This window comes from Orycteropus afer, unplaced genomic scaffold, assembly GCF_000298275.1.
Source record: "Orycteropus afer afer isolate SDZICR_OR568_19922 unplaced genomic scaffold, OryAfe1.0 scaffold00110, whole genome shotgun sequence".
Classification (NCBI taxonomy): domain Eukaryota; kingdom Metazoa; phylum Chordata; class Mammalia; order Tubulidentata; family Orycteropodidae; genus Orycteropus; species Orycteropus afer.
In genome coordinates, this window is record NW_006921697.1 from 7,727,034 (window position 1) to 7,754,137 (window position 27,104).

The 27,104-nt window shown below is 41.8% G+C and overlaps 1 protein-coding gene across 1 annotated transcript in view; it reads right to left on the reverse strand.

Moving 5' to 3' along the window:
* Positions 1-19,168, reverse strand: part of GLRA1 (glycine receptor alpha 1) — a 173,870-nt gene extending 154,702 nt beyond the window's left edge. Inside the window, exon 1 of the mRNA XM_007943644.2 lies at positions 19,113-19,168. Within this exon, the coding sequence (XP_007941835.1) occupies positions 19,113-19,168 (56 nt within the window). The remainder of the gene's footprint in view (positions 1-19,112) is intronic.
* Positions 19,169-27,104: the final 7,936 nt, after the last annotated feature.

Consider the following 27,104-nt stretch of genomic DNA (forward strand, 5'->3'; position numbering starts at 1 on the left):
CTTGGTAGGGTGGAGGGTCAATGAAAGAGGGGGAGGCCTTCAACGAGATGGATTGACATGGTGGCTGCGATGATGGGCTCATGTATAGCAGGGATTGTGGTGCTGGCGCGGGATCAGGCAGTGTTTCGTTCTGCTGTGCATGGGGTCGCTATGAGTCTGAAACGACTCAACGGCACTTAACAACAACAACAAGAAGAAGTATGGTTATCTGCTAATATTATTATTAATTATAAATATTGTTATGTAGAAGAATTCCTGTCCATAAGGCAAAGTGTAGGAAGTCATAGATGTCATTCTAACATAAGGAAGGAATAGAAATTTATGAATATAGTTCAAATACATACTTGTTGGTAAATTTAGCAAAGGGTGACCTGGGCCCAGCTGTGCTCTGCCTGTTCAGTGTGCCCACTTTTTACCCAAGAGGGCCATCTTCTCTCCAACTATTTGAATTCAAATAGCAGCCCATGTCCATGACTCCCACTGAGAAGCTGTTTAGATCTAAAAGTGAAGTTAGGACTAGCTCAGAGTGACCCAGTTTCACAAGTTCTTCTGGTTTATTCTATGTTCTCCAAAGACAATGGTAGAGCAGTATTCTCAAACCAAAGTAATTTGCATGTCACATCATGAGTTTTTCCCAATTTGCATACTATCAATTAATTTACTTTTAATTTTATTTTTATCTTAAAATAAAGTTTATCAACCTTGTTAATGGAATTGGTAAATTCTGGAATTTACTAATATAAAATAACAACTAAAAGAAAATCCTGTGTCATTGAAATTTATCTTGCACACTAACATTGTAACACTCCTTAGATTTTAGGGAAGGTTGTGATGATGATAAGAGATTTGGAGTTCTCTGTTCTCATCTGGGCTGGGCATTAATTCACTGTTGACTTTTCCCTCTAGCTCATGTCCTCCCTGGGAACTGAAGGGACTGGGTCAGATAATTCTTTCCATCTCTAACTTTTTTATTGTTATGACCAAGAGAATGACATGAAATTTACACATTAAATTGAGTAGGGCTGATAAGGACATGTCCCATCTATCACCTTGTTCTAAAAACCCAAGTCCATAATATACCTCGGTTTTCCATTTTCCAATGACATTTTATTTCCAGCTCAATGACTTCAGTGGGAAAAGCACCTTCCATTTGCTCAGAAAATTCCTCCAAATACAAGAAACAGTCTCTGGGCTCATTTGGACATGGGGCAAATGCAATCAACTTGGCATTCATTCAGATCACACCAAATGCCCCCTCTTCCCTCTGCTTGGTGCAGGTTGTCTTTCATTAAAGTAGACTACCCATTTGGTTGTGTGCCCATGGCTCTGACATCCTTGTTAAAAAAAAAAAAAAATCTATTTTTCAGCTTTGAAAAGTCGATCTGACTTATAGCCACCCCTCCTTGGGTTTCTTAGGTGGTATCTCTCTGGAAGTAGATTGTCCAGTCTTCCTTCTGAGGAGTGGCTGGTGGGTTTGAAGCACCAGTCTTCTGGTTAGCAGTCAAGTACTTTAGGCACTATACCACCAGAGCTCCCCAAAGTAATATATATTGCTATAAAACATCCAAGCATTACAGAAATATTTAATACAAGAAATAAAAGCCTCCATAGTCTCATTCTCAAGAGATAACAATTATAAACAGTTTTGGGTCCATTTCTCCATTTCTTTAGACTTCTTTTCCCATATAAGAGCATTACCACATTTTACAAACATAAAAATGAGATCCTACTGTACACACAATTTTGTTACTTGCTTTTTCCCCACTTAAGCAGTCATCTTGGGCATTTCTTACTTTTCTGCCTGGAATGAGGTCACCTGCTTTTGACCCTTACTGGCTATGTGACTTTGGATGAATCATTGCTTTCTTGGGACTTCTGTATCTTCATCTGTAAAAAGAAAAAAGTCCTTTCCAACTTGCTCATCTACCTATGATTTAAGGCTCAAGTGAGATAATGGGCTTGTGAGCAAAGTACAGGTGCCCTGGTTCTCTGTCCCATCATCCTGCTCTATTGGACTTATAACTCTTTCTATTCTCAGGCATACTATAGATAGTTTCCCATTTGCTTATTTGTTTGTATCCTCCTCTAGAAGTTAAGCTGCATGACAGCAGGGACTGTGCCTGTTGTGTTCACCAATGCATCTCTCCCTAGAATTTGGAACAATTTCTGGCTTTAGTAGTGTTGTTGTTCATTGCCATCAAGACGACAGTTCCAAGTCATGGTGACCCCACATACAACAGAATGAAATGTCCAGTTCTGTGCCATCCTCATGATCATTGGTATGCTTGAGTCTGTTTTTGCAGCCACTGTGTATTGTGAGCACTTTCCAACCTAGGGGTCGCACCTTTCAGCTCTATATAGGATAATATTCTGTTGTGATCTATAAGGTTTTCATTAGCTAAATTTCAGAAGTAGATTGTCAGGCCTTTCTTTCTAGTCCATCTTAGTCTTGAAGCTCCACTAAGGCCTGTTCATCATGGGTTACCCTGCTGGTATTTTAGTAGAATAGCTTCCTGTATCATACCAACATGCAAGCCACCACAATACAACTAATTGACAGATGATGGTAGTAGCTTAGAGTAGGAACTCAATAAATATTTGTTGGATAATGAACAAGTTATCCACCCTTAGCTGGGCTTCCATTAGCAGAGAACAGGGCATATCAGGACTTGGCTGAGCCAGGTAACAGGGTGGGTAACTGGCCCACTCAGTGCCCTTGAGCTCATTGCCATCATCCAGTTTGCCTGCTCATAAGCCTGTTCCCTCTGTCTGCCTCACTCCCTGTTGGCACTCTTTGCCACCTGGTGAATTAGTCATTCTTTATGGTCTTTTTTAAGTGTTTGAACTCCTATGAAATTGTCTCCAACTTTGTACTGTCTCCTCATGTCCAGGTGAGTTAATCAGTCTTTTCTTTATGCTCCCCTAGTATTTTGCACTTATCCCATGATCCTACTAGTAGTAATGGTTATCCTGCCTTGCACAACTGCTATGTGCCGTGTACAGTATTATTCTGTCACCTAATCCTCATGACAATCTCTCAGGAAAGGATACCTATCATTCCCATTTTACATCTGAGGAACACTGAGACTTGGGAAATCCCCCAAAAATCTTGCTCAAAGGTATATAGCTAGTAAGTGATAGAATCAGAATTCCAGAACATACCTGACTGATTCCTAAGTTGGAGCTTCTACCTGCTAGGGCTTCTAGGGGCCAATTTAATTTAAGAATTATGCAATGACAGCTAGAAGAACTCATAGTTTTTACACAGTCCAATCTCATTTTAGGGATGGAGAAACTGAGGCTTAGTTACAAAGCCACATCAGTGTTACAGGGGAGGAAAATCTTGCTCTAATTTACAGGTTGTCTAAATTTGAGGCATCATGGAGGATTACATCTTTTTCTGAGTCACGTTCCCATATTTTCCAGGAGGTAGTTTTGAGATGCTACTATAACAGAACACCCCTCCACTCCCAAGTGAGTGGCTTCAAAGAACATAAATTTATTTTCTCATAGTTCAGGAGGCTAGAAGTCAGGATTCAGAGTGTGGCCCTAAGAGGTTGTCCTTTCTTGACTATTTCAGCTTCTAGTAGCCGGCAATACTTGGAGTTCCTGGGTTTGTAGATTCATCCTCCTCCTTCATCTTCAGATGGTGTCTGTCTTCCCCCTGGATCTATGGTGCTCTTTATATCACTCAGACGTGATTACTGATATGTCCTCATTAACATAATAAATAAAACCCTATTTCCAAATGGGATCACGTCCACAAATATAAGGGTTAGGATTCCCAAACATTATTTTGGGGGAATACAGTTTAAACCACGACATGTAGCTTTCTATATTCCAATATATAGTTAATGAATTCCTTCAGGCCCCCTCTTTGGGTATGATGTGATCATCTCCTTGGATCCTGTCAAGAATTTTTCTTTTCTCCTAGATATTTTAGCTCATGTTTAGAAAACTATCTTTAATGGAATCTACAATTTCTGTGCAATTAAACCATTTGGGAAAGTTTACCTTGTCCTGTGGAAGGGACCAATCTGTAGGCCTGGGTCATGGTGGGTACACAGTCTTATCTGCAATGGCCCAGCTGTTTGAAGAGACCCAGTGTTTGGACGTGCCCTGCCAGGCAACAAGGATAAGGCTACACCATTCACTGTAACAGCTACAGAGCCAGGGCTGAGTTGCCATATCTAGTGCACACTCTCACTGTGAGTCACTTCTTGGAGCAAAAAGAGGTCATGGTGAGACACAGCAGTGCTTCAGAGTTGGCTGGTTGGTAGTCTTCAGGTCCTGGGCTTCTATATAACTGAATAAGAGGAGGATGGGAGCAAGCATGTGGGGAGAAAGCAATTCAATTCAACAAACACTGAGTGAGTGTCTAATATACAGGAACAAATTGGATGACACTATCTGTGAGGGGAATGGGGCAAGTTGGGGGTTCTGGCAAGCACCATGGGATGTGTTCTTGTCTTCTTGGCCTGTCACATGCACAAAAAATTCATGAGGTGTCTAGATTTTGAGGGGCTTACAATCCAGCAGGAAATTTAGAAAAGTCCTCCAGTGTATGTAAGGCCACTTGGAGCCAAGTGCTAAGGGTAATACCTTGGCAAGAGGGATTTAGGAAGGAGAGTCCTGGGAGTAGGGATAGTGGCAGTCAGCGATTCTACTGAAGTGAAGATGGATCTTGAGGCATGGATAGGATTTCAGAATAGTGGAGAGGGAATTACCACTCATTAAGGGCTTGTGCTCTGCCAGGGAAAGTGCTTTGCAAGGTGACTTCATTTTATCTATCAGTGAAGTTGTTGTCCTCAGTTTGTAAGGTGACAAACTCAGGGCTCAAAAAAGTTAAACAAACAGCCAAAGTCATACAGCAAAAATGTGTCAGAAGCAGGATTCTTCTGAATTAAGAGCTGGTTGGTATGCCTTTCAGGGCAAAAATGAAGGGAAAAGATTTTCCAGATTTATGGAGGTGTAGGGAACAGTGGGGAACACTAGGGACACAGCTGTTTAAGTGCTTGGCTACTATCCAAAAGGTTGATGGTTCAAACCTACCTGGCAGCTCTAGGGAAGGTAGACCAGGCAATCTTCTTCTGAGAAGATTAAAAAAGAAAACCTGCCATTAATTTGATGCTGACTCATAGTTACCCTATAGGACAGTGTAAACTGTCCCATAGGGCTTTCAAGGCTGTACATTTTTACAGAAGCAGACTGTTTCATCTTTCTCCTGTGGAGCAGTTGTTGGGTTTGAACACCAATCTTCTGGTTAGCAACCAAATACTTTAACCACAGTGCCACCAGAGGTCCTCTGTAAAGATTACAGCCAAGAAAACCCTATGGGGCAGTTCTATTCCATAACATGGGGTTGCTATGAGTCAGAATGTACTTGATAGTACCTAGCAACAAGAAGGAACAGTGTCAGTGAAAGTACAGAGTGAGGCTAGTGCACATATCAATGAGAAATTTAGTTTGGGCTGGAATTCAGTTCCTGTGAAGTAAAGAAGATGGAGGTGGGGCTGTATTGTGGAAAACTGAGAATTTTTTGTTATACCAAAGCCTAGTGTTCTCAGAGAAGGTCAGCACAACTATAAAAATGAATGCGATAGATCTGTATGTACATTGTTGAATGAAAAAAGCAAGTTGCAGAACATGGTGTTTATGTAATCCCATTTTATAAAACAGAAACAGCTTACTGTTTTATCATAGTGAATAAGTGCTCTTTGAAGCTAGACTTCATGGATTCCAGTTTGCATTGCCACTTCCAAACTGTGTGATTGGAGCAAAATTGCTTAACCTCTCTGTTTCTTAGTTCCCTCACCTGCAAACTAAGATGAGTAATAAACCACTGCCATTGAGTCAATTCTAACTCATAGTAACCCATAGGTTTCTCAAGGCTATACATCTTTATGAAAGCATATTGCTAAATCTTTTTCCTTCACAGCAACTGGTGGGTTTCAACCGTTGACTTTCTGGGTAGCAGCCAAATGCCTTAACAGCTGTGCCACCACAGATCCTTAAGATGTATAATTGAATGCACTTCATAGAATTGTTCTGATGATTAAATTGGCTAATATTTATCGAGATCTTAGAAAAGAACTAGGCACATAGTAAACATTCATGTTTTTGTTATTATTGTATTATTAAAATCATTTGGCAGAATGAATATCAAACTGTTACATGATTTACCCTAGACAGTGAGATTTCTAAGTATTTTAAACATCTTATCTCTCTACCAAAAACCAAACTCACTGCCATTGAGTCGATTCAACCCATAGTGACCCCTCCTTGGGTTTCTGAGGCACTATCTCTACTGAAGTAGATTGCCCAATCTTCCTTCTGAGGAGATGCTGATGGGTTTGAACAACCAGCCTTCTGGTTAGCAGTCAAATGCCTTAGGCACTATGCCACCAGAGCTCCCTATGTCATTTAACTATTTTACAGAAACATGCATAATGTTTATAATATTAAAAAGGGGGCATTGGTGGTGATTCAGTGGTAGAATTTTCACCTTCCATGCAGGAGATCCACTATCCATTTGTCAGCAGAGGTTTGCATATTGCTATGGTGCTGACTAGGTTTCAGCAGAGCTTTCAGACTAAGATGGGCTAGGAAGAAAAGCGTGGCAATCTACAGTAATTCCAAAAATCAGCCAGTGAAAATTCTGTGGCTCACAACAGTCTGATTTGCAAGCAATCATGAGGGTGATGCAGGACCAGACATCATTTTATTCCATTGTGCATGGGGTCATCATGAACTAGGGGCCAAGTCAACAGCAGCTAACAACAACAACGACAATGTGAAGCAACAACAACAGCAAACCTAGCACCTATCTCAAAAGTTGATGTTAAGAATCTATTTCTTCTGTTTTTTTTTTTTTTTTCCTTCTGGGAGTAACAGGCCTACTAGAGACATATTCAGAGATGTCTATGGTATCACTCAAAGAGCTACTGGAACAAGTTTCTAAGGCAGCATTGTATGGGCTTCCCACAGGCTGCATCTGGAAGGACGTTTCATGAATGTAAAGAAGAGCTGGCCCTCTGCTTGCTGCCTTTCCTCTCTACTCCTCCTACCTAGTCTGGATTGGGTTTGGTTTCATGGCCTACAAATGTTCTGAGAAGCCCTTTGAGTCTCCTTTGGGTATGGCAAAAGCAGAGCCTGTGGTGAGACCTCAATATTGGAAGCTGTGCTGTCTTTCCAGCCTCTTACAAGGAAAGAGATGCATAACTATGTAATTAAGGGAGATCGGGGAGATTGTATTTAATAAAGGGAGATTCAGACCTGCATACTTGTGTGTTAGAGTGTGAATTTTGAAAGGCTGTTGGTCTGAGTATGAAGGTTCAGCAATATTTTTATTCTGTTCTCAGGTAGAGATTATGTGCCCTTCTTCCTGATCTCCCAACTCAGCCAGAAATTTTCTTCCATGACCCTAGACAGATCTCTCAAATGAGTCCTTCTGGTCACAAGGAAGGTAGAACAAAGAAGAAGGGTTAATCTTCAGTAATCCATTTGTTTTTACCACAGAGCTCAACCATCTGCTTTGATGATGGAAGTGGAAGTCAGCTCAAGTTTTCTCCTATGTCAAGAAACCCAACACACTGTTATCGAGTGATTCGGACTCATACAACCCTGTAGGACAGAGTAGAACTGCTCCATAGGGCTTCCAAGTCTGTAATTCTTTATGGAAGCAGATTGGCTTATCTTTCTACCACAGAGTGGCTGGTGGGTTTGAACAACTATCCTTTTTGTTAGCAACTGAATGCCTTAACCACTGCATGACCAGAGCTCTTTTATGTGAAGGAATGGAGATGAAAAACTCATACTATTTATGAATACATTCTTATCTAGAATCATTTGCAAGAGATTGGTTCTTGCTTATCTGGAAAGAAAAACTCATCTCTTCTCTTCCTCCATCTCTCTCATCCAGTTCAGTCTCCTTCCTTCTCCTCCTTGGTTCATTCTTGGAGTAAGAAAGGCAGTGTAATGGTTAAAAGAACCTTTTCTGGAGTCAGACTTGTATCTGAATCTTAGTTATGCCATTATTAGTGGTCTTACCTTGGGCAAACCACATAACCTCTCTAGGCCTCAGTTTGAATTCCATGAGGACTATGAAATGATGTATATGATGCTGTTAGTACCAAAAAAACGAAAACCAAACTCACTGATGACAAGTTGGTTCTGACTCATAGCGACCCCTCCTTGGGTTTCTGAGGTGGTATCTCTATGGAAGTAGATTGCCGAGTCTACCTTCTGAGGAGTGGCTGGTGGGTTTGGACCACCAGCCTTCTGGTTAGCAGGTCATTTAGCAAGTACCTTGCATTCAACAAGCACTCAATGAATGCTAATAATTATCATGAGTGAGTTGTGGGCAGTCAAGGGTGAGATGGAGCATCATGAGGTGGACAGGAGAGAAGGTTCAGGAAGAAAGGAATATCTGCTTGCAATATCTATTAACATAAAAAATACACATGCCCTCTGCCCCAGCAATTTCATTGCTTGTTACTTGCCTGGAGAAACGGCACATGTTCACAAAGATGTAGGCACACTCTGATTATTGCAGCACTGACTGCAGTGCAAAAATTAGAAAGAAGTATAAACGCCCATCAATAGGAAGATGTATAGAAAACAATGGTACATCCATAACATAAAACACTCTGCAGTGTTTAAAAGGAGATCGACCCAATAGGTAAAACTTTCCAAGATGTACTGATACATGAATGAAACAAATTGCAGAATTATATGGGCAATATGATTCCTTGGAACAATAAAACCAAATTCACTGCCCTCGAGTTGATTCCGACTCATAGTGACCCCTCCTTGGCTTTCCAAGGTGGTATAGAAGGAGCTCTGGTAGCATAGTGCCTAAGGCACTTGACTGCTAACCAGAATGCTGGCGGTTCAAACCCACCAGCTGCTCCTCTGAAGGAAGGTTGGGCAATCTACTCCCATAGTGATACCGCCTCAGAAACCCAAGGAGGGGTCACTATGAGTTGGGGCTGACTTGAGTGTACATAACAACAACAACATCTCTTTGGAAGTACATTGCCCAGTCTTCCTTCTGAGGAATGGCTTATGGGTTTGAACCACCAGCTTTCTGGTTAGCAGTCAAATGTCTTAGGCACTGTATTTCAATAATCACACACACATATGTGTGTGTATTTATATGTGTATGTGTGTGTGTATATATATATGAACATACGTTGTATGCTGACAAGGTGATTTGGACTCATATATATGTATATGTATATGTATACATACAAAATGATCAAGCATGGTATCCTTTAAACCAGTAATAGCTGAGAGAGACCTGGGATTGCAGGTGTTTATCAAAGATTTTAAACTGAAGTCTATTATATTTTCCTAAAGAGAGAATATATGCACATATTGCACAATTAAAAATGATCAGGAGTTCCAGGGTGGTGCAAATGAGTGATGTGCTTGGCTATTAACTGAAAGGCTAGAGGTTCAGGTTCACCCAGCGGTGCCTTCGAAGAAAGGTTTGGTGAACTACGTCTGAAAAATCAGCCATTGACAACCCTATGGAGCACTGTCTCACTCTGACTCACATGAGTCAGAATTGATTTGGTGGCAACTGGTTAAAAATCATGCATGGAATAGAAATGTTTGTCCAGCTGAGAATGGGAAGAATATGGCTGTCCAACCAGCAGGAATTTCCCAGTCTTTCTCTCCCAGACTTCCTCTCTGGCCCACTGGCAGAATATGAAGACTGTTAGCCCAAAATCTGCACAGATCACAAAGGCTGCAGCTTTAGGAGGAACATAATACACACATACACATGTACACATAAATTCATATATGTCTCTGTTTTTGTTTATCTAGTACCACTCTGACAAGAATATACCACAAATGGGGTGGCTTAAACAAACAGGAGTTTATTCTTACAATTTGGAGGCTTTAGGTCCAAGTTCAAAGTGCCAAGCTCTAGGGGCTGGGTGAAAGCCCCTCAGCCTTGGGCTTCAGCTCTGCCTCCAGGTCCCAGCCCACTGAAGCTAGAGGCTTTTTTTTCACTCAGACAGCTGCTAGCTGCTGAGGCTGAGAAGCCCCAAGGTTGACAAGTAAAAAGGCACAGTCCTGATGTTACCAAACCACATAGCAGACCATTAATTCAAATCCATTGTAAGTCCCCAGGTCAGCAGAGCATGGCAAGCTGCTGAACAATGACACAGCTACATGCAGGGTCCAAGTGTGCCATAAGCTAGAGACCATTCCCAAAGCTGCTGCTTATATACGGGAAGCAGACCACATACCCAAAGGCACTCAGCTGCTCACAGTAGATTCCACCACGGCATTGATTACCAGTCTCATCATGGGGAATACTACATCCAGCTGCCCAGTCACTCAACCAGGCCTAGCCAAGTTGACACAAAAAACATAATCACCACAGTCTCAACCCCCTCTCTCTCTCTCTCATTGATCTATCTATCTGAATGTAGTGAACTAGGAGCAAGAAGATCTGTATTTGAATCACGTTTTTACCCTGAGATGAGCAGTGTGCTCTCAGGCAAGTCAATTTTCCTCTTCAAGCCTCAGTTTCTTCAACTCTTAAATGGGGATAGTAACCACTGTCATGAGTCTATTTTTTAAGGTGATTGGGAGGCTAACGTGGAATTGTGGATAGGAATCACTCTAGAAACTGTGAAGTGCTTCTGTAAGAGAGTACTGCAGTTCTGCCTGGCAGCCAGGGTTGCGGCGGCCATGCTGCATTCCTCCAGAGCTGGGGAATGTTACAGAACTGAGCACACAGCAATAAACACGCAGCTCTCAAATACAGCAGTCACTCTATTTGATATATAAGATAATAAAATGCTATGCAGAAAGGCTGGTAGGTCAAAGGAGTAGAGAGGAAGGAAGAACGTGATCTTGAAGTCAGACAGATGGTGGAATGGGGCAGCCATCTCTGAACATCTGGGAGTCCTAAGCAAGCCTCTAGTTAGGCAAGGTTAAGAGTACAGTAATATGGGAAGATTGATAAGTGAAAGCATTCTTGGAGAAAGATGCCACAGATTACCTTTTTCTAACCACTTTGATTCACCTCATCCATCAATCCAGAGACACTCACATTGCTGTATCCTGGGGCCCTTTGGTGCCAGGATTCAAAGCCCGTTGCTCAGATGCCCTTTCCCTTTATCCAGCATCACATGGTGGGTGTTGCTACTTCATGAGTGCACTTTTGGTGCACTAGGACTTCAGGTAGTGTAGTGCCTAAGGCACTTGACTGTTAACCAGAAGGCTGGTGGTTCAAACCCACCAGCCACTCCTAGGAAGGAAGATGGGGCAATGTACTTCCGTAGTGATACTGCCTCAGAAACCCAAGGAGGGGTCGCAATGAGTTGGGTCCGACTCAATGGCACATAACAACAACAACAGGACTTCAGGTACAAAGCCACATTTCAGGGGTGGGGACAGCTCCTTGAGAAATCTGGAGGTATGAATGTGTTTGTGTTTATGAGGGTGGATGGTATAGGAGAGAACTAATGAAAGAAAAAGTGCCATGGTCAAATCCAAGGTATATGGGTTTTAGAGATGATATGCAGAGGAGTGATTTTTGAGTGTGTGCAGGATTGTGTATGGCTTTGGGAGCTCTGCCACTCACTCTGTAACCTGGAGGAAGTCATCTAGGCTCTCTGGGCCTCACTCCCCTCATCTGCAAAATAAATGGGTTGATCTGTGTTGGGGTGTGGGGGGGTTTCCTCAATTAGAATCACTTAGAGCCCGGGGTGGGGGCTGTTAGAAATTCAGACCTAAGGCCTCAGACCCCACGCCAGACCTACAGAGTAAAAAATCAGCATTTTAATGAAATCATCAGGTGATTCATATGTACACTTAAGTTTGAAATGCAGAAGTTTAGAGGATCTTGTTAAAAATACAAATTTCTGGGGTCTCATCCTGGGATATTGTGTTTCAGTAGTCTGGTTCAGTTTTGGAATCTATATTTTTGACAATCACGTCACAACTTGGTTTGAGAACTGCTGAATGATAGGGCTACTAAGAGAACTTTGGAGGTTCTGAGTGGCACTTGGGGTCACCGTGAGTTGGGATCTACTCCATGACATTTTTTTTTTTTTTGGGTGGCACAAACAGTTAAGTGCTGAACTACTAAGGTTTGTAGTTTGAATTCACCTAGACTTACCTCAGAAGAAAGGCCTGACAATCTCCTTACAAAAGGTCACAACCTTAAAAATCCTGTAGAGCACAATTTTGCTCTGATACATAAGAGGTCTTGGAATGGACTGCTTTTCTTTTCTTTTTTTTTCCTTTTGAAAAGGACCTTTCCATGCTAAGACTCAATGGTTCTGTTAATACTTAAGTCTCTGAAGGAAAGTATGACTGTCTAGGAGTAGCTGGGTGGGGAGTCAAGGATGAACTGGTGGGGAAGGGAGTGAAGATCTGTTCTCTAGGTACCAGTGTGTTGCCCTGTACATGAGGCAGGAGAGAGCACTGTCCAGAGGGTGCTGCCCATTTCACGGCTTGGATTAATGACTGTCGGCAGCTCCCTGTTAAGATGGTAAACTCATTTAGCTCTGCTCACCGAAAAACAGCTGAATTCAAAGGCAGAGAGTGGTAATCTAATTGCACTGAATTAGCCTTGGGAGACTCGGACAATATCAACTTCAGAAAACCACAAAGAGATCCTTTATCAGGAGTTTCAAAAGCTCCAGGGCCTCAGCACCCCTCGTAATGACTTGCATTACAAAGCATAGCGCTGTGTGAATAAGCCCCTATCCTCACAGTCTCAGGGCATTGTTTTGTTCTAAAGAGCTTTCTGAATGAATTTGCTGGCTAGCCCTATGGTGTTTTCGGTTGTGTGAGATGCTTAACCAGGAGCTGGTTCAGGAGAAATAGCTAGAGTTCAGGAGAGGCCTTCCCCAAGGCGGGCCGTCAGTCCTGTGAACATCACCTGCCCCTTTGGCCTTGTCCGTGGTCCAGTGCATTTTCTGGTAGGTTCTCTGGCTCTGACATTCTCTTATTTTGAGGGCCTTGTTTCTTAAAACCAGGCTGTTACATAACCCAGGTGATTTCCTTTGAATAATGCTTTGTTGTATCTGTGTGTGTGTGCTCACTGCCCAATTTATTCATTATCCAATCTATTTTATGGAAAGATAGGGTACCAGGAAATGTGTGTTTGTGGTGTGATTCAGAGCACTTACAAAGATCAGAAGGTAATTTGGGAATCAGGAAATTGGGAAAAGTAAGTATTGGGAAGATTTGTCACCCACCTACAATTCATCTATTCCTCAATCCACAAGAGAAGCTCAAGTTTCTCCTACATCCCTCCGGGGAGGTGGATTTCCTGTCTCTACTTGCATACCTCCACTGATAGGGAGCCTCATTACCTATGAGGCAGCCCATTGCATCATTTGACAGAGCTGCTAAAAGTTCTGAATAATATTGAACCAGTATTTGTGTTTTTCTTTAAAATATCAGTTTACCCCAGTTCTCTTGGTGCTATATAGGATAAATCGAATCTAATGTTTCCCAATATGGGGTCCCTGGATACATAGGGGGATCATGAAATAGTAATGAGGATTTAGAATCTATTTCAAACATTTCAAAGGTTAACAAATTGCATATTTACCTCTGACTAGGTTCTATGGACTAACTAAAAAGCATCACATATCTTTACTTTTGCTTTTTCTTAGGTCAACATTGCGGCGACATTGGTTATCCTCCATTGCTCAGTATTTCTGGCAGTTATGCATGCCTTTGATTAAAAACGATGGAGGAAATAAGTTAATGATTAATAGAGTTTGGTAAACAATTTTTTTTTTTTTTTTAAACCAGAGGCTTTATGGGGGAGAAAAAAACAGAATCTTTGAGAAGAGGTATAGAAACATCTGGTCTCTCTTTTGCCTGCTACTTTTCAGACCTGTGAGAAAAGTAGTCAGGTGGCATTTCTTCTCACCATATGAAGTACTTTCTGGTGAAACTGACATACTTATGGGCTATTTCAATTGATGGTGCCTAGGTTGAGGTAACTCTCCAATGAATGAAATTGCTTAATGGGATCCTCAATTCTTTCAGCCATTTGAATCTGAATATGTTCAATGTTGCTATTTCCTGTAATAATTAAAATATACTGCAATAGCTGTAACCTAAACTGTGCTGTCAGGGAAGAGATTGGAAGAAGATAATCCTGACCTGGCACAGAAAAAAAAAAAAAAAAAAAAAGATTTGAGAGTGATTTGTTGAATCATTTCAATTACACCTGGGGAAACTGAGGGCCAGAAAGATCCTGGAACCCATTCAAGGTCATGCCAGTAGCTAAGTTCTGGACCCTAAATCTCCTGTCCTTTGGGCCAGAGCTGCTTTGCCTAAAGCATGCTTTAAAACCTGCAAAAGAGCGTCAAGATGGCCAGGCGGGGAGACAGTGCCATCCATCTTGAAAATCATTCTGGCTTCTGTCAGCTGATGAAGGAAATAAAGTTAATGACGCCCACATAAATGGGATGCTGTCGCAGGACGTGCACACAGGCTGCCTGGAGGGGAGCTCTGCGGGCCCTTGGTAGAAAGAAAAAGGTTTCTAATGTACCTTTAAAAGAAAAAGTGTTTCCCCTTTTTGCAAGGACAGAGACTGTGGCATCTGCCCCTCTGTCTTCCCTGCAGAGTGGCTAGTTTTTTTTTTTGTTTGTTTGTTTTTGGACACATAAGCACATGGTAGATAAGTGCTTGGTGAAGCAATGAAGGCAATGTCACCACTGAAGCAAATTCATCCCTAGTCTTTCTGGCTATGGCCCCTGTCTTGGATGAAGAGCTTATCAGAGGCTGGAAGGAACTTAGAGGTGTGTAATTCAGTCATTTGAGTTTAGTGGTGAGAAAACTGAGTCTGCTCGAGGGGAAGAGATTGTCAAGGTCATGCTGCAGGCTGGGAGCAGAGCTGGAGTTCTCAAATCATAGTCCACCTGCTCTTTCTACTGCACAACATGGTGGCAACCTCTTTCATAAGGTGGTTTCAAAAATTCTCTAAATATCTCCTTGTAGATCATTACCAGTTTTGCAAATAGGCATAAGTTATGTGCTGATGCATTAGTTATGTGCCAATTCATAGCCTCATTTACTAGCCCCAGGTCTCAGTCCTATTCCTTGGGAACAAAACCATGATATTTTCTTTTATTTCTTTCTTTTTTTTTTTTCCATCATTCTTAGCCCCAGAAAGAGGGTGGGCTAATTTATGTTTTGATTGAGCCTAATGAAAACTTGCCCGAGGGGGCTTCTTTCCTTAAGAAAAGTCCTTGGCCAATTTCAGAAGCTCCTAGTCATTTTCCACAATCCCCAAAAGGCAGTAGGTAAGATTGGAAGCAGAATACAGCTATGCCACCAGGAGGAAAAATCAAGGTGGTCACCTGCCCCTCTTGGCAAGCTCAAAGACTGGGAAGCTAGAGGGCCCAACTCAAGGGAAAACTCATTTACCTTGCAATGGGGTGGTTTCTCAGGACTGAAATGTGAGAAAACTCATTTGCTGTGTTCCTTCTGATCCAAATGTAGATAGCAACATCTTCCCTTCAAGGTTTTGGTGACCTTTCTTAGCAAGTAGGTGCCATATTCAGGATAAAACCCTGTGCAAAGGAGCATCTACTGGGACAGAGGCTGGAAGTGGTGTGGAGCGAAAAGCCAACTGTCTTTTGGGAAAAGCACCCATGGATTGGACCTAGTTTATCTCTCCTGCCTTTATACCCCATTCAAGCACATGTTAGGTCCCTGTATGCTTCACTGGAGGGTTTTGTTTGTTTCATGAGAGGAATTTATTCAAGAAAGCTAGACTTTTCTCCTAACGATAATTAGTAAATCTGGGTTGATTAAAACTTGTTTATTCGGTACCACTGATTCTCAACCGCATGCAATTTTGCCACCCAGGAATATTTGGCAATGTCAGAGGTATTTTTGATAATTCATGATTTGGGTAGCAGATAAAGGTCGGAGATGCTACTAAGCACCCTACAATGCATACGGCAATTTCTGACAAAGAATTATCCAGCACAAAATGTCGATAGTGTTGAGATTGAGAAACATGTTTATATACCACGGGTCCATTTGAGTTACTCAGAGGCAAAGGAATTTTGTTTTACCCTGGGCCTTTTCCAGACACAAGCCTCTGTAAAGGCTCTGGAAATCAAAGCCAAGTTCCCTTTGGCTTGAAAGGAGATTTGAAAGGAATGTGCTTCTACCATACAAAACATATCTTTGCCTATTATTTCTGACCAGTCTGGATATAAAGCCCCATCTACAATTGAAAATAAAGAGACAGAATTTAGGTTACTGAATTTTAGACTGTTACTCATAGAATTTTAGAACAACAGGCTTCTAAAATATCAGAGCAGAAACTCCAACCAAGTCACCTCATTTTAATTATGGGGAAACAGTTGATCAGCACTGGCAATGTTTTTTTGTCTCTGAGGATTCCATGTCTCTCTTTCCTTCAGCTTTTTCTCAGGCCTCAATTCATTCTCTGTGTCAGCACCTTATGAGATTTCTGTCTCACTTACTTGCATGCTTGTTTTGCTATCATTATTGCCATTTTGCTGCTTACATGCGGATGCAGCATCCCTTCTGTTATTGAGAGCCTTTCATTTCCTAGCCCCCAGATTTCCCCAACAAGATGAGCAGCTGGCACCATTTAATCTAAGCAGTACCTGGGTGCCTGAGATGAATGGATTGGCTCACTCCAACATGGTGCCTGTTCCCTGGTGGAAAAGAGGTTATTCACATGGAAACTGCTAGGGAGCTGCCAGTCTGCATATACCCCCACATATATTCTAATGAACCCCAGATTTTATGCTTTTGTATTTTTACCTACATTTTAAAAATGAGTGAGAAATGAAAATACCAACTGAACAAAGATAACCTACTCACTTTACCTCCTTGTGACTCACTTTACCTCCTTGTGACCTTACAGTTCCACCTATCTGAAAAATTGCTGCGGGTGTTTCCCTAGTTCAATTCCTATTTTTATTATTTCATGTTTTTGATAAGCATTTCTGCAACATTTACTCTTCAAATGAAGTAGCTATTCTATATTTTGACAGTGCAATGGTACCACCCCTATCTAGCTCCCATAGTCATGACTGTTGTTTCCTTCTAAATACATGGAATTATATCCTACATCCATTGTAGCTCATGTATGTCTTGGCAAATGTAGAGGAAAGAGGTGTTGAGTGATGCTTCCTGATGGGTCACCATCACTTTACTTGAAGAATTAGCACTGTAGATTCAGAAGCTTATCAAAATGATTACAATGCAAATCTTTTAAACTGTGTGCTCCTTTTCTGAAAGACAATGTCTGAGAGAGGAAAATAAAGCATTGCAAACTCTTCATGAAGGAAAAAGGAGAGGTGGTGGTGATGTGCTTGGTCATATTAATTTGCTCTTTAATCTATCTGGTTCAGTTCTGTGTCTGGTAAACCAAACAGAAAATCGATTTGCATACAAATGTTACAAGTACCCTACCTCCACAGCATCTTGTTGTTCTACTACATAGGTCAGGGAAGAAAGGATCTGATATTATTAAATTAAGAGCGCACTTCCTGCCGTTTTCCCCATAAAGTAGCTACATTTCACCAGGTCCTGGATTGTTGCACTTTTTCATTCTCACTCCCTGGCTATTTACATCCTAAGCTGTGGACAGGACAGTGGCCTATCAAAGAATTATTTTAACTGGAGGTTAGGAGCTTTAGCATTGGGTATCTCAGAGAAAGGGGATCTTTTCGTCATTCCAAAAGAAAGGTATAAGGAAAGGCTGACATGTAGATCCTCACAATTGGGGGTGGGATGTCATCCATTTAATAAATCAACAAATGGAGTAGTCAAACCAATAATTAGTATGCAGAGTTCTTGACAATATAATAATACAATAACTATTTGCTGGTTTATGATGGAGGAGTATAAAATAAGATCACTTATTTAAAAACAAACAAACCTGAAGTTGTTTTTTCAAGTGACTGTTAATCCGATGCCATGGTAAAACATGAGAAGCAGGCATCTAAAATGAGGAAGATTAATGATCCCTGCAGGACATGGAAGAAGAATATTTTTTTTTTCAGTTCATGTAAATGCAATTTATCATAACTATCTCCGAAGATGGCATGATTCACTCACTTACAAAAGAGCTATCTATTTCAGTGCTTCTTAAAGAGGTGATTTTTCACTTTTCAGTTGTACTAACATAAGAATACCAAGCCCATAGGCAGAAAATTTTAACCTGTGAGGCAATGGTTGGGTGAAATCTGCTACCCAGTCAGGGATTGGCATAGACTGAGAAACAAACAAGATTTGCTCATCATTTTAGGATCTGCAGCTGTTGGGTTGATGAAGCAGAGTTTGGAAAGGTAGATGGGAGAGAACAAGAAGTCAAAGTTTCAAAAGGGAAATGCTTCCCAGTATCTGTTCCTAAATAGATTTACTCTGCACCCAAATTCAAAAGCTTTACAAACTGATATCGGGTCTATTCTTTTCCAAGCACTAAGCCTCAGCCCTCCCCCCGCCCCTTGCAGAACAACAACAACAATTAAGAGAGAGAGGGAGGGAGGGGGAGAGAGAGAGAGAGAGAGAGAGAGAGAGAGAGAGAGAGAGAGAGAGAGAATGAAATGTTCTGTGTCCAGTGAGTTTGAGTGCAACCTTCCCCGTCACCGCTAGTTGTCACTTGGCTCCCAGACGGGAAAGCTGTGATTTTCGGCACTGCGGTTAGAAAGAATGCAGTCCTAATTAAACTGAGTAACCCCTAAAGCTTTCCCTTAAAGTCCTCAGCCAAGTGTGAACGAATATACGTACAGGGGTGCTGGGAGCCAGTGGCTGGGAGTGCAGCAGGCGGAAGAACAAACAGCAAGAAACAGACAAACAGCTGCCAGAGCAGTGACTGTCTCAGACCTCCACGCACAACACAGACACCCTGCGGGCGGGGTGTGTGTGTGTGTGTGTGTGTGTGTGAAGGGGGTGAAGGGGGGGAGGTTAGGAGCGGGGGGGGGATGGAAGGATCCGATTGCAGAGGTATACAACACCTCCGCCCCCCAAATGAGGGGACCATGGACAGAGTTAGCCTTCGTGCTCTTCCCCCAAACCACCCGCCCCCCATTTCAGAGCGATGTGGTCAGTAGAAAATCGCATACCTGAAGAATACAATGGTCTCCCAAAGGTATAGACGAAGAGTATTGAAGCTGTACATTTTTCAGATCCTTGTGCTTTGTAGTCCACGAGTTATGGGGCAAAAAAAAAAAAAATGTTTCAAATTGGCACTTACAAAATCAACTAACGCAATTGAAAAAATAATCCAGATGTTAAGGGGAGGTGCGGAACAGGGGCGCCGAAGGAGGAGCCCCAGGGGAAATTGGAGCGAAGGGGCTGCCAGGTACCACGGACAGCGGCGGTCGCGAAACGTTTCAGCACCACGGAGAGCGTCCGGCCCAGCTTTTCAGGAGCGCGAAGAGTATTGCTGTTTGTTAAACTCCAGCGTGTCTGTTGGCTCCCTGCGGCGCTGGGGAGGCACGTTTGGGGGTGGGTATATTTTCTTTTTCACAGTTGTTTTTCTGTTTAAACGGCCAGCTCCATGCAAGGGAAAAAAAAAGAAAAATCTTCTGTGGAGATCAGAGCGTTGGCCTCAGACGCTTAGATTGGGCAAGCATCTTGGGTAGAAACAGGGCTTTATGCCCCTGGACTGGCCTGAGAAGGGTAGGGGAGAGGGGAAAACGGTTGACGGCGCTGCCTTCAGTTAAATCCCGGGGAGTGTGCCAGGCTGGTGCATAGAGACCGCGTCCCGGAATCTCGTTCTCCTTCCTCCGTGCCGGTCAGTTGTCGCCTTGCAATCCCTATTCTCTGGTCCCTGCCGAATAAGTTATGATCACTGCAGGAAAGGTGTCCCATCGCTCGGGGCTGCAGCCATGAGAGAGCTCAGGGCAAGTTTCAGGGGCTGCCTGGGTCCATGGCAACCCTGCGGGGCTCAGTAGCCCTAGGCTTCAGATGCATCTCGGTTTTCTGAGCTCGCCCATCTTCATTTGGCCAGGACTCCTTCAGATCTTCAGACTTTCTTACTGCATTAATTTAACAAACTGGCGGCGTAGCGGGGGGGAGGGGGCGATAGCCGATGGGAGGGAGTGGAGAGAAAAAAAGGGGGGAAAAGTCCTTAGTATCTTCAAACCCTCCCACTCGCGGTGCTCATTGGCCTACGGCTACGAAAACCAGATCTTCTCCCGGTATTGAGCCAATCGCGTGTTAGACTCTGAGTTGCATTTAACCCTTAGAGTGCTGGATGAGATCCACAGATCCATCCTTTATGTGTGGAAGGTGGGGTGGGGAGGTCATGGAGTTAATCTTTCCAACTCTCAAAATATTGTTTTGATTTTTAAAGAATGTAGTTGTAAGTAAAATACCGTGGGTATGTGTGTTTGTATATTTACATTTTTAAATGCGTCTCTGTCTACATGGGCTCAGTGTCTCTTTTTAAAAAGAATTGAATCAAATCCCTGAGTTTCCTCTGAGTTCTAAATATTTATATTCAGTTATAACCCTTGGCTCTGGAAAGAGGGAATAGTTTTCAAAAAGAAGTTGATCAAGGAGAGAGGAAGACTTTCTCCAGTGCTACTGTTGCAGAAAAGTCCAGGAGAAATGACCAGACACCAGGGTCAAGAGAGAACAGCCTTGGACTCACTGCTGCAACTCTTTAAGGAGGTCAGGAAGCTATGCTCTCTTTCATCTGTCATGTTTTGTTGGCATTTTATAAGCGAGGGAAACTGAGGCTCAGACAGCTGGTGGCTTGCTCCAAATTAATGGCAGAGCCAAGTTGTACATGCAAATGTCTGATACTTACCATTCTTACTCCCTGTTTTCCCTTCCTCCTGCCTCCCTGTTTTTCCACTTTATATGGGTCTCGGAAACCAGCTATTCAGTCTATCCTAGAGCCCAGCTGGGAAGTGGGGCTAATCTGATTTCCTCCCAGTTATAGAATTTTTGTAGATTAATAGCTTCTGCAGGATTTTCTGGCTGATTTGAACTTGTTAAAACCCTGGGGACTCTTCTTCCCAGGCTATTGAGAGGGGACAACCCTTTATCCTTATCCTCGTACCTTTATGTACCCCTCTTTTTGAGTGTTTGGAGTCTTGTTACCCCTAGAATAGTTTTTAACAGCTCAATTCTTTCAAGTTCAGGTCCTCTCTCAAGCAGGGAATTCTGGAAAGTTTTGACTGCCAGCCTCTTACCAGTAGGATTTCCCACACTGTAACGACACACCCTCTTTTATTGGTTCTCAGATGTTTTTAGAATTCCCATAAAATTTTGAGTGGTGACTGAAAAGAAAGTGTTGCTTTGAAAGTTTATGTTCACAAGAGTCTGATGTGAAATTATGTATACCAAATCCACTGTCACCGAGTTGATTCTGACTCATAGCAACCCCCATTGGGTTTCTGAGGTGGTAAATCTTTATGGAAGTAGATTGCCCAGTCTTCCTTCTGTGCAGTGGGTTTGAACTACCAGCCTTCTGGTTAGCAGTGAGATGCCTTAGGCACTGTGCTACCAGAGCTCCTTGAAATTATGTATGTGTGTATATATATATACACACACATATATATTTATAAACACACACATATACACTCCTAGGTGTGTATATGTCTGTGTATGTATATACACACACACATATATACACACACACACACTGTATACATTAAAGAGCTAATGTTTATTAAGATGCTTTCTACGTACCAGACACTACTGTGCACTTTACATAATCTCATTCTCACAGTCATACCTGGAGAGAAACACTATTTAGCTTTGTGCATATGATTGTGTACTTGTTTGTGTGTATATCTGTGAATATGCTTGGAAAGACCCACATGTGTATTTTTGTGTATATAGGTTGATTTGAACCCAACCTAATTCTGAAGTGAATTTGAGATGGGTATGTGTGTTTGTATATTTACATTTTTAAATGCGTCTCTGTCTACATGGGCTTATATGTATGCATCCGTGCATGTCATTATGGTGTTCTAGAGGCCCTGAAACAAGCTGTGAGCTGGCAAGTTTGTTCTTGCTTCTTACCTGGCTAGGAGGCACCTGTACATGCAGGTGTGGTGCAATGTGTGTAGAAATTTCTTTTTCTTCTGCTTCAAGGGATGCTGTGTGTGTGAGTGGGAGTGGGGGTGTGGGGATGTTGATCTCTATGAGTGTGAATAGCTCCAAGGCTGTGGGCTGGGCAGGAGATGAAAGTGATTGTTACTTGGGGCACCTGTTTGCTAGAAAGCTTCTGTCTAGAATGAGGCTGATACTTTCATTTAATAAGCACACAATTGAACATATGTCAGGCATTGAGGATGTGACAATATATGAGATAAACAGTACTTTGAGCTCATGGAATATGCAATCACCTCAGAGGTTCAGTGGGAAAAGTTCCTCCTTATTATCGAGTTGAATTTTGACTCATGACTTTAGACCTTATAGCTCTGATGGTTGTTAATCTACGTATTTTACTCTACACCTTAAATATTCCTTATCCCTATTAACAGTATACTCATATCTTACTGTTATTGTGTGGGTCACTTTTGGAAATAAGCAGCCATGAAGTTGGAAGTCAGGGATTTGTGTTCTTATTTTAGCTCTGCCTCAAAATGGCTGTGTGATATTAGGCAAATGACTAAACCTCTCTGGGCTAAGTGAAATGAGACAGTAATGCCCAATCTTCTCACAATAGGAAGCTGTACAGAAGAGATGGCATTCAAGTTTAGTCTCACTGTAACTCACTATGTTATGGAACAAAAATCTTCGTGGACTAGAAAGGATTGCTTCAGCTGATGGTCCATTTCTACTGGTAAGTATTCTGTGTAGTCTAATTCCAGTGTAATTCCAATATTTGATTGGTCCCTAATAAGTCCCAGTAGCCAGATTTGAACCCTTCTAAGTATGAATAAATTTTGACACACAGTGAGATTGATTTTATGACTAAAATTAACCCAACAAACATTTAATGAGCATTTACTATGTGTCAAATGTTCTAGGCACTGGGAATACCAAATACCAAAAAAACAGACCTACCGCCATCCAGTCAATTCTGACTCATAGTGACGTTCATTGAATTTCCAAGGCCGTAAATCTTTATGGAAGCAGACTGCCTCATCTTTCTTCCATGGAGCAATGGGTGGGTTTGAACTACCAACCTTTGGGTTAGCAGCCAAATGCTTTACGAAACAGGCAATGGTCCCTATTCTAATGGAGTGTGTCTTCTAGTTAAAGGGGGCAGATGTTAAATGAGTAAAAGTGTAACAGTCATAAGGATTAAAAAGGAAAAAAGGCAAGGAGTGGAGAATGACATAGGTACTATTTTATATAGGGTGGTCACATCAGGGAATGACTTCTGAAATGGTGACATTTCAGCAAATTACTGCAGGAAATGAGAGAGTGAATCATGTGAATCTTGGGGAGTGGAGGGAGAACATACCAGGCAGTGGGAATAACAAATGCAAATTCCCTGAGATGGGGGTATGCTTGGAGTGGACATGGAACAGCAAAGAGGCCAGTGTGGCTGGAACTGAGTGAGTAAGGGGAAGGTAGAGAGAGAGAGGAAATGAGGCTAGAGAAATTGTATGCTAGATGATGTACTATCTTCAAGGCATATTAAGGACTTTGGGTTTTATTTTGAGTGAGATAGGAAGTCTATGGAAGATTTTGTATAGATGAGTAATAAGATCTGACTTAATGTTTTAACAAGATTACTCTGGCCACTGTATTTAGAATAAAATTTGTGTGTGTATTGGGGGGTAAAATGAAAGAAGGGAGACTAGTTGGAGGCCACTGGAAAAAAAAATCCGTGTGGGAAATTCTTAAAGACTGATCTTATTCACACTTTGTTTTAACAGAACAGGAAATTCATGACTAGAGCAGTCAGGAACTTAACTCTTAGCCTAGTAGGCCTAGTAGTAGAGCAGGGACAATAACCCAGATATTCTACCTCTAAAAGATCTTTCCACTTTTTTTTTTTTTTTTTTAAACTCCCAATGAGATGAAGGGCATTTATTTGGCATATATATATATATACTTGGCACAGTGCCTGGCACATAGGAGGTTCTCAGTAAATATTTCTTGCAAGGATGAATGGGTGAATAAATTAAAGAAGAACAAAAAGATTCAGATGGAGGGCAAGAGAGGAAAAGGAGAGGAAGGAGTAGTGTTAATCAGGTGAGATTATGTTGTCTTGAGCCTGCTAATGCAATTAACACACTGCCAAACCTCTATCTAAGATGACATTCACAGAGGAGAGAGTTGGATGCTTCAACACTGCTTTGACAAGCTTCAATGATACTTTGTAAAGAGAGATGGATATTTGGAGCAACTGAACAGCCTGGCTAATTGTGCTGAAGTATTATGATGAATATGAGTCTGAAAATGGGACTGTGGAAAAGCCTTTCCTCCAAGGAGTTAGAGGCTTACTGCCTGACTTTCCTGACCCAACTCAGAGAATGCACTTGCTGCAGTTTTTATTGCAAAGCAATTGTCTGTTCTTTGGGTTTAAAGAAGGGACCATAGAGCACCTGGGAAGTTTGAGTGGCACCAGGAGAATTTTTAGTCGTAAGGAGTAGATGCATAAAATGGTAAGAGATCTTTCTTCCCATTTTGGTAATTAGGCCTCTAGAGCTTAGGAAAGTGCCTCATTTTTCTTCTTTCTTCTCACTCTGCCCCTAACTATTCTTTCATGTTTATTCAGCTAGTTCTTATTGAGTCTTATCTCTTACTGCCTCCACAAGGACTTTTGGGGTTAAGAAGGCTTGGCATAGGATACACTTTTTTCTACATTTGTTCATTCAGTCAGTGGTTTATTAATTTATTTAAAAACTGTATATAAGGAGGTCTGGTTGCATAGTGGATAAGGCATCTGGCTGCTAACCAGAAGATTAGCAGTTCAAACCCAACAGCTGCTCCACGAAAGGAAAATGGAGAGATCTACTTCTGAAAAGATTTTCAGCCTTGGAAACCCTATGAGGGGTGCTATGAGTTAGAATCAACTCAATGGCAGTGAGTTTGGTTTTTTATATCGAACACCTGCTGTGTCTCATTTTATGCAGAGGTTTTACATGTCTAACAAAAGATTTGTTCATTCAGTTCAACAAATATTTATTGAGTACCTTCTATATTTGAGAAAGTATGGAAGATAGTAGCTTAATAGCATAATCTGTGATTCTTGAGGTGAAGGTAATGAGGAAAAGAGATTCTTGTACTGCATTTTGAAAAATATTTTAAATAAAAGTTTTGTTGCTGTTAGCTGCCCTTGAGTTGGCCCTTGACTCCTGGTGACCCAAGCTACAAAAGGAAGGCACCATTGTGATCCATAGGGTTTTTATTGACAGATTTTCAGAAGCAGATCACAAGGCCTTTCTTCCTAGTCCATCTCAGTCTTGAAGTGCCACTGAAACCCGCTCAGCATTATAGCAACGTGCAAACTTCCACTGACAGATGGTTGATGGCTATTTTTGAGGTGCATTGGCTGGGAATCAAACCTAGATCTGCATAGATGTATATATGTGTTTGTGTGTGTATACATACATACATACATACATACATATATATATATATATATGTGTGACTCATAGCACCCCCCCCCCTTTGGTTACCAAGGCAGTATCTCTATGGAAATAGATTGCCCAATCTTCCTTCCGAGGAGTGGCTGGTGAGTTTGAACTGCCAGCCTTCTGGTTAGCAGTCAAACGCCTTAAGCATTATGCCACCAGAGCTCCCTTGTTGTTGTTAAGTGCTGTCTCCAACTCATAGCGACCCTATGCACAGCAGAACAATACACTGCCTGGTCCTGTGCCAGCCTCATGAACTTTGCTATATCTGAGCCCATCATTGCAGCCACTGTGTCTATCCATCTTGTTGATGGCTGTCCTCTTCTTTGTTGAGCCTCCACTTTACCAAGCATGATATCCATCTCCAGGGAATGGTTCCTTTTGACAACATGACCAAAGTAGGTGAGACGAAGTCTGGCCATTCTTACTTTCAAGGAGTGTTCTGGCTGCACTTCCTCCAGGACAGATTTGTTAGTCCCTTTAGCAGACCATGGTACTCTTAGCATTCTTCTCTAACACCACAAATCAAAAGCATCAACTCTTCTTTGGTCTTCCTTACTCATTGTCCAGCTCACATATGCATAAGAGGCGATTGAAAATACCATGGCTTGGGTTAGGTGTCCCTTAGTCTTCAAGAAGACATCTTTGCCCTTTAGCACTTGATGGAGGTCTTTTGCAGCAGATTTGCCCAATGCAATACATTGTCTGATTTCTTGACTGCTGCTTCCATTGGTGTTGATTGTAGAGCAAAATAATATGAAATCCTTGGCAACTTCAATCTTTTCTCCATCCACCATGAAGCTGTTTATTGGATCAGTTGTGAGGATTTTTGTTTTCTTTATATTGAGGTGTAATCCATATTGCAGACTGTAGTCTTTAATTTTCATCAGTAAGTGCTTCAAGTCATCCTCACTTTCAGCAAGCAAAGTTGTGTCATCTGCATATTGCAGGCTGTTAATGAATCTTCCTCCAATCCTGATTCCATGTTCTTCTTCATATAATCCAGCTTCTCAGATTATTTGCTCAGCATACAAGTTGAATAAATATGGTGAAAGGATACAACCTTGATGCATTCCCTTCTTGATTTTGAACCATGCAGTATCCCCATGTTCTGTTTGAAAAACAGCATCCTGATCTATGTACAGGTTCCTCATGAGTACAGTCAGGTGTTCTGGAATTCCTATTCTTCTCAATGTTATCCATAATTTTTATGAGCCACACAATCGAAAGCTTTTGCATAGTCCATAAAACATGAGTACACATTTTTCTGGTATTCTTTGCTTTCAGCTAAGATCCATCTGACATCAGCAAGGATATCCTTCATTCCATGTCCTCTTCTGAATCCAGCTTGCATTTCTGGAAGTTCTCTGTCAATATACTCCTGCAATCATTTTTGAATTATCTTCAGTAAGATTTTACTTGCATGTGATATTAAGGATATTGTTTGATAATTTCCACATTCTGTAGGATCAACTTTCTTTGAAATCCAAACCATAATTGGATCTCTTCCAGTCAGTTGGCCAGGTAGCTGTCTTCCAAATCTCCTAGCATAGCCAAGTG